The sequence below is a fragment of the Oncorhynchus clarkii genome, chromosome 31, assembly GCF_045791955.1.
Source record: "Oncorhynchus clarkii lewisi isolate Uvic-CL-2024 chromosome 31, UVic_Ocla_1.0, whole genome shotgun sequence".
Lineage (NCBI taxonomy): Eukaryota > Metazoa > Chordata > Actinopteri > Salmoniformes > Salmonidae > Oncorhynchus > Oncorhynchus clarkii.
Genome location: NC_092177.1, coordinates 17,767,314 through 17,775,873, shown reverse-complemented (window position 1 = coordinate 17,775,873; position 8,560 = coordinate 17,767,314). Strand labels below are relative to the sequence as shown.

The 8,560-nt window shown below is 41.1% G+C and overlaps 1 protein-coding gene across 3 annotated transcripts in view; it reads right to left on the bottom strand.

Annotated features, from left to right (window-relative positions):
* Positions 1 to 135: 135 nt before the first annotated feature.
* The window catches only part of LOC139390989 (solute carrier family 7 member 2), a 47,712-nt gene continuing 39,287 nt past the window's right edge, over positions 136 to 8,560 (bottom strand). For all 3 annotated transcript variants that reach the window (XM_071138442.1, XM_071138440.1, XM_071138441.1), the window contains exons 9-12: positions 3,913 to 4,124; positions 3,597 to 3,763; positions 3,297 to 3,405; positions 136 to 3,151 (exon numbers count right to left, since the gene is read on the bottom strand). In XM_071138442.1, the coding sequence (XP_070994543.1) occupies positions 3,021 to 3,151; positions 3,297 to 3,405; positions 3,597 to 3,763; positions 3,913 to 4,124 (619 nt within the window). In that variant the 3' untranslated portion in view covers positions 136 to 3,020. The remainder of the gene's footprint in view (positions 3,152 to 3,296; positions 3,406 to 3,596; positions 3,764 to 3,912; positions 4,125 to 8,560) is intronic.

The window sequence follows — 8,560 nt, the reverse complement described above, 5'->3', positions numbered from 1 at the left end:
CATGCTCTGATGCCCTCTGGTGGGCTGGGGCGAACACGTATTTACAGTTTATAAAGGCGATTTAATGAAGAACACACAACCCTATTTGGGTTTTATTGAGAGAACCACAGATACATCTGGATGTCCAGACCCAAATTCTAAACCAAGAAGGTTTTTATTATTAATACCAACCATTTACAACAGACAGACAAGCAGTTATATATCCTCCCCTCACTGAGTTACTGCAATGTCTGACAATGTGCAGAACACTCACAGAATACACTCTTGCATAAACTGATCTTATTAAAAAATACATTTATTGACAATAGTACAGTTAGTATAAACAATGGAAAACCATGTCACTACATAATGGGTACATTTACAGAGGATCATTCTGTTGATATATTTATAAGCTACAACATTAGCTACATATGCCTGAACCCTGATCTAGGTCCCCTGGGACATAATGTGCTCTGCTCTTTTGTTCCACGTTTAATTAACCTAACTCAACTTAAATCGATCAAGTGAAATCAAATGTAAATAATAATAATAATAATAATAATAATGCTTTTGTAGTAAATTATCATGACATGATATAGCATAACCTCAGCCACTTATCTTTCAAGAAGATCAAATGAAAATGTACATCAAAATCATCTAAACTAAGATTGTTCAGGAATTCTCAATACCGGAGGTTGAGGTTGAACTCTGAGATCATCATCATACCACAGGTCTCAATACCAGAGGTTAAGGTGGAACTCTGAGATCATCATCATACCACAGGTCTCAATACCAGAGGTTAAGGTGGAACTCTGAGATCATCATCATACCACAGGTCTCAATACCAGAGGTTGAGGTGGAACTCTTGAGATCATCATCATACCACAGATCTCAATACCAGAGGTTGAGGTGGAACTCTGAGATCATCATCATACCACAGGTCTCAATACCAGAGGTTAAGGTGGAACTCTGAGATCATCATCATACCACAGCTCTCAATACCAGAGGTTGAGATGCAACTCTGAGATCATCATCATACCACAGGTCTCAATACCAGAGGTTAAGGTGGAACTCTGAGATCATCATCATACCACAGGTCTAAGAGCTCTATCAGTGGATTAACTGCAACTGAACACCCTAAAATACTTCCCTAACTAGGGTTGTAAAAATCTGGTAACTTCCCCAAAACTCCGAGGTATTTCAGAAATCGAGTTACAAAGTAGACATAATAAACTTTTTGGACACAAAACGAGAGGAGGAGAGGGGAGGGGAACCTTTAAATACTGATCAATCTCCGACTTGGACTAGAATATTAATGCAAAAAAGCATGGACCATTTAAACACTGAAAGACCAGTGTAACTTAAATCTGTTGAATAATGTCATTAACTGTCACTTTCCCTGGGATATTATCCTGCAAAACATGTACGGTACATCTTATATGTGATGCTAAGAAACTATTCAGAAAACAGTGAAGGGACTAGCATCAAATGAGAAGGGCGACTCTAGGTGGCCTGTAGAGCATATTTTGTCAAGAAATGGCAAATTTCAAGACAGTCCAGTCCACCGTCTAGCAATAACAGACAAAAAATCTCCCAAAGGACTTAAGAAGATATGTAACACTTGCACACAAAAAAATACAGCAATGCATAAACGGTCTTTTGTACGGAATGTGATATCAAACACCGAACAAGCAATTCTCTCATTCACTCCACTTCCATTTCCTACAGTCTTCACGACACGATTGTAAAAACGATTATGACGGCAACACATCCAAGTAATCAGAATAGAACATTTATAAAGACTAGTTAAACTTGTGTTCGATTAGATCACCAACAACACCTGTCGCAAGAACATTAAGACAAGAAGTCAAATAGAGCACAAACTTAATCATTAGTACCATTATGGAAAACACACATCAGATGAACATTTCAGAAATACCATTCAACAGATAAACATTTCAGAAATACCATTCACCAACAGTTATATCATATTTGTGATTGTAATAAATTGATATGCACACATAAAATGATGCATGTGCATATATATATGCCAAGAATGAAATGAATATTCTGTGTGTGCATGTTAGTATGTCTGTTTACGTTTGTACAGAATGTACATTCAGAATGTGGCCACTATTTAGAAGCAAATGAATGGTTTAGTGTACATGTCATTAATCCTGGATAGAGATAGTTTTAGAGTTAGTTTTTTCAGCAAGATTAGAAAATGGTCTGTGCTTCGCTAACAGGGTATTAATATTAGCATAGTGTGACCTACTGACCTTTCTACACGAAGACAATAGATTCCAACAGCAAACTTCCTGAATAAGCTGACTTACAGAAAAAGACATAGAAAGTTAGGCCAAAACCAAATACCAAGCCTTTCCACAGTTAGTCCATGACTGTAATTGTAATAGGAAATGCAAAACCTGTAATTTCCTGTCTTCTGTCTCTTCTTGTTGACTGTTGGAGATGCTTCCACACCTTTCTGACCAATCAGCCTTTCCTACTTGGTCACATCGTCATGGAGACGGACATCGATTTGATTTGATAATGAGCCCACCTCACTGCTCCAAGGCACATGACCATTAATACAGTATACTGCAGCTCCACTGGGAGAATGGCATGTGACTGAGGCACAGATGGCATGTAGCTGTATAAACAGATGTAGGATCTTAATTTGACCAGTATTGCCACAGCAAAATAATCCTGCAGCAACAGGATTTAAACATTTAGTCCATAATATTGCTTGATCGGTGGTTAGTTTATTAGCTGGCCAAATTAGACTACATGAAAAGTGCAATACTGTTAATATAACCATGTGTTAGTGTGGGATTTCAGGGAATTTATGTAAATCAAGAAGCTCATCTGCATTTCCTGCGGTTCAGGAAAATCGTCAGCAACAAAAGAGTGATCAAATTAAGATCCTACATCTGTAGTGTATTTAGGGATAGCTGCTGTGTGCTTGTAGTGTGTCTGTGTCTTGGCTGGGGCAGGGGCCACCAGGTGACCTTCTAGAGTCTGTGTGGATCCCTGATCTTTCTTTAACACTGGCTGGTCTTCTCTGGACCCTTGTTCTTCTTCTCCTGCTTGGCACGGCTGCTGAGGGAGTCCTGGAGCCTGCGCTGGCGCTCCACACTGTGCCACATTCCGTAGCCAAAGTAGATTAGGAAACCTGGAGGGAGGAAGACAGGGAGACCGAGAAGGCCTGGTTACAAAAGGGTTCCCCCTCTGGCCTGGGACGAGCCAGCAGGTGGACATCTAGATAGATTCACCGCAATGTGTTTGAGGCTTCAGAGATGTTGGAGGGCGGCACCTACCCACAGCCATCCATATGGAGAAGCGTATCCAGGTGTCTCCACTCAGCTGGACCATGAGGTAAACATTGACAAATATACTCAGGATGGGAAGAAATGGGATGAGTGGAACCTGTATGAATAGACAACAGAGAGTCTTTTGCATTTCCTATCAGTAACACAGCTTATTGTATCCTACAACTGCAACCTGAGAGTCTGAAACTGACACTGTATAAAATCATTGTACATAATTTTTTGAAAACTGAGGGGTCATGGTACAGTAGGCTGATTCTGCCTAAAAAATATAGTCATCTGTATAGGTACCATGAAGGAGACCTTCCTGCTGGTTTGAGGCTGTTGACAGATGAGAACCACACAGCCAATGAAGACCACCAGGGATAGGGCCAGACAACACAGGATCCAGGTCTCCATGCGAATGATGGCATATCCATGGTAGGTGGTCAGAGCACTGATCACACACACCACCAACACTGTGGACAGACAATACACAGACTTAAATAATTATCTAAGGCAATGAGTTGTCCACCACTGCTGAGACAACATCAGATACAAACAACATAGTGAACATTTCAAATGGCCATCATGGAGTTTAAGAATAGATCAGGGATGCAATGCTAACCTAAGAGGCAGACCGCCATGTTGACCACAGAGGAGGACTGTTCTGTGGGTACGAGTGGAGGTTTGAGCACCGTCTGCAGGGTGGAACCTCCTTCCTTCAGCATGTTGATGTGAGACTCAGACTCCGTCAGCTCCGACTCCCCTTCTGGTGATGTCAGGCAATCCTTCTCCCTGTTACAGCCCGGCTTTCCATAGAGCAGGTCCGGCTGGTACCTGAAAGACACGACAGACACTTATTTTGTCTTATTTAGTTTCACAACCAAAAGACAGGAACATTAGTGGTTTGGCATCGTATTTGGTAGGTTTGCTATTAAATCTCTTAGATGTAAAGGCCCTTGTTTAAGGGACCTGCGTAGTTCTGGTACCGGTTCCGACTGACATTTTCACTGATAAATGGATCTGTGGACACCATAGATTGAAATGGCTTGCATTGAGCGGTAGCCCTGATTCTCACTGACACAGGAGTATGTCCACAGACAGAAGGGGAAACCCAGACACATCACCGGGGCTATAAAGCTGAAGCATTCATTTAGAATGTTTTCTCACCACCATTTATGATAATGAGAGGAAGTCCGGTTGCGGGTAGTGGATTAGGATGGAACCAAGTGAAACTGGCCCAATATTCTGGTCATTTTCTCATCGATGAAACAGCTGATCTCCATAAATTTTTCTGTTCTCAAAACTACAATCTGTTACAACCACAGTGCACTAAGTTTTATAGACTTGACACTTTACCAAAGTAAAAAAAAAAAGGCATTGTTTAGAAGGAGGAAAGGGGGATACCTAGTCAGTTGTACACCTGAATGCATTCCACTGAAATGTGCCTTCCGCATTTAACCTGAATTAGAGAGGAGCCAAGGGCTGCTTTAATCAACATCCACAGAACAGTGCCTTGCTCAGGGGCAGAACAGCTGTTTTTTATCTTGTCGGCTTGGAGATTCGATCCAGCAATCTTTCGGTTACTGGCCCAAAAAAACTCCTACCCACCAGGCTACCTGCCACCGAGCCCAAGGCCAAATTGAGTTTGTGCACATGCACAGTTCACAGTGGAGGCGTTCTCTAATGGAAATATGCAAATACATGCTATAACGCGCTAATAGGATCTCGCTAGCTTGTCGCTTGGCTCTGCCCACCTCCTTGCTTGTTCTGCACACCTCCTTGCTTGTTCTGCCCACTATGACTCATTTGCTCCCACTGTAAACGTCAAAGATTAACTATCTTGGGTTAGTTATGAATACACTATATCCCGAAAAGTATTTGGACACCTGTTTGTCGAACACATAATTCCAAAATCATGGGCATTAATATGGAGTTGGTCCCCCCTTTGCTGCTATAACAGCCTCCACTCTTCTGGGATGGCTTTCCGCTACATGTTGGAACATTGCTGCAGGGACTTGCTTCCATTCAGTAATGAGCATTAGTGAGGTTAGGCACTGATGTTGGGCAATTAGGCCTGGCTCGCAGTCGGCGTTCCAGTTCATCCCAAAGGTGTTCGATGGAGTTGAGGTCAGGGCTCTGTGCAGGCCAGTCAAGGTCTTCCACACCAATCTCGATAAACCATTTCTGTATGGACCTCGCTTTGTGCACAGAGGAATTGTTATGCTGAAACAGGAAAAGGCCTTTCCCAAACTGTTGCCACAAAGTTGGAAGTACAGAATCGTCTAGAATGTCATTGTATGCTGTAGCGTTAAGATTCCCGGAACTAAAGGGCCTAGCCAGAACCATGAAAAACAGCCCTAGACCATTATTCCTCCTCCACCAAACATTACAGTTGGCACTATGCATTCGGCAGGTAGCGTTCTCCTGGCATCCGCTAAAACCAGATTTGTCTATCGGACTGCCAGATGGTGAAGCGTGATTCAATTTCAATAGGTGAACAACAAGTGGCTACCTAGCTAATAATTACTCACAAGGATTCCTAAATCATTGCTAAGAATAATGAAAATCACTGCAGTTTCAGGCTTGTTGTATTGGTGATAGCTAGGTACCAAGCTAAAGCTAGCTAGCTACCCCAGAAGTTGAGGTCCAACAAATGATGCTTTATTATCAACACGGTAATGTAAACACATCGTTCGTGGCTAGTGTTTGCTTGTTTGCAGACTTTTTTTGTACAGCTTTGACAGTACTACTGACAGTAGTGGTGTCGCTTGGCTTGCACCTGCAAATTCAGAACGCATACATTTTATAATAGAACTATGTTATTTGACGTGTCAAAATAAAACGTACTCAATGCGTCAAATAGTGTTATTTGACGTGTATCTTTTTTGATACGCAAAGACCCAAAGGCGCTCCATAGTGAAACACATTATGTTCCTACAGGTGTGCATTGTTTTGTCCTCTCCTCCTTGTGTCGCATGGTGGGCCCCTAGAGTCAACATGTGACACTGATACTTGAGTGCATTGCTTCCTAAGTACATGCTGATATTTACTCAAACGTTCTAAACATACTTGATTCATCTGGCTTTGTCATAATTTAGATGTTGTTCAGAAGTACTTCCTGAAAGGAATTTAGGCTATGTTGACCAAGAAACACGCTGTTCTGTTTCTGTTTGGAGTCAAAGTGTTATTTCCCTGGAAGATATTCATCTGAACTTCATAGCCTACAACTCTAAACAGGATGGTGTGTTTCTTGAATCTCGATTTGAACGCAACGAAAGGTTGAGTAAACATCAGATTGAACTGAAGAAGTCATTTCACTACTTCCACACAAAGGAAGCATTCAGACCGATTACATCATAGCTCTGATTCAATAACACAAGCTGCATATTACTCTAACAGGGTAATGATATTTGCTTTATTTTCCCCACAAGCACGGCTACCTACACTGCGACTGTGTCAATTGTATCAAGTTCCTTCACCCCACTGAATCAAGCTGCCTCGCTATAGGTCTTAGGGTGGATTGATAATAATTTAGTTATTTAGCATTAGCAGATGCTTTTATCGGAAGTGACTTTCAGTTACCACACATATTCAAGTCGTTCTTGAATTGCAATGGGATTTGGGCATGGCATTTCGAGAGAAAAAAAGATCTTCATTATTCTAGATGTTTATTTAAATGTATTTGGGTACATCTTCCCATTCTAAATCCACTAATATTGCAGCGTAGTGACTTTAAATCATTTTTACCATTATGATAACATTGTGCCACCAGTAGGAGTATTAACACCAATTACACATATTAGGAAATTGAGGATTTTCTTAAATGGAGACCACATATGCTAAAATCTTAGGACCCTTTAAAATAATTTACTAAAGTGATATGGTTAATCATGTTGCTCACAATGTGATTGTCCTTCATTTAAATTGAGTAACACCAATTACACTGTTTATTTAGACACCAAAATATCAGTGGAATCCTAAAATGTATGACATACTAAAAGGGTTTGATTAGCTAATCATTTTCTTTAATATAGACCCTTCCACAGATAGCAATGTGCCACTGGAGAGAATGCTCAATGTCTGTTTATATCTTTGTAATGAGTGATATTCAAGGTGGTAACCTTTATTTAACCAGGTAGGCTTGTTGAGAACAAGTTCTCATTTGCAACTGCGACCTGACTAAGATAAAGCAAAGCAGTTCGACACATACAACAACACAGAGTTACACATGGAATAAACAAATGTACAATCAATAATACAGTAGAAAAACCTATATACAGCATGTGCAAATGAGGTAGGATAAGAGAGGTAAGGCAATACATAGGCCATGGTGGTAAAGTAATTACAATATAGCAATTAAACACTGGAATGGTAGTATGTGCAGAAGATGAATGTGCAAGTTGAGATACTGGGGTGCAAAGGAGCAAGATAAATAAATAAATACAGTATAGGGATGAGGTAGATTGGATGGGCTATTTACAGATGAGCTATGTACAGGTGCAGTGATCTCTGAGCTGCTCTGACAGCTGGTGCTTAAAGCTAGTGAGGGAGGTAAGAATCTCCAGCTTCAGAGATTTTTGCAGTTTGTTCCAGTCATTGGCAGCAGAGAACTGGAAGGAGAGGCGGCCAAAGGAAGAATTGGCTTTGGGGGTGACCAGTGAGATATACCTGCTGGAGCGTGTGCTACGGGTGGGTGCTGCTATGGTGACCAGTGAGCTGAGATAAGGCGGGGCTTTACCTAGCTTCTTGTAACTAGGGGGCAGTATTTTAATTTTTGGAAAAATAACGTTCCCAAAGTAAACAGGCTATTTTGTCAGGACAAGATGCTAGAATATGCATATAATTGACAGCTTAGGATAGAAAACACTCTAAAGTTTCCAAAACTGTAAAAATATTGTCTGTGAGTATAACAGAACTGATATTGCAGGTGAAAGCCTGAGAAAAATCCAATCCGGAAGTGACTCATGTTTTGAAAGCTCTACGTTCCGATGAGTCCCTATTGAGCAGTGAATGGGCTATCAACCAGATTCCTTTTTCTACGTATTCCCCAAGATGTCGACAGCATTTTGACGTAGTTTCACGCATTTATGTTGAATAATGAGCGTAAGCGACTATATTGCGTAAGTGGTCACCTGATGGCTCTCAGAGTGATTCTTTGTTGACAAAACGGATGGCACTGTGATAGACTGCATCCAATTTGTTGAGTAGAGTGTTGGAGGCTATTTTGTAAATGGCATCGCCGAAGTCGAGGATCGGTAGGATGGTTAGTT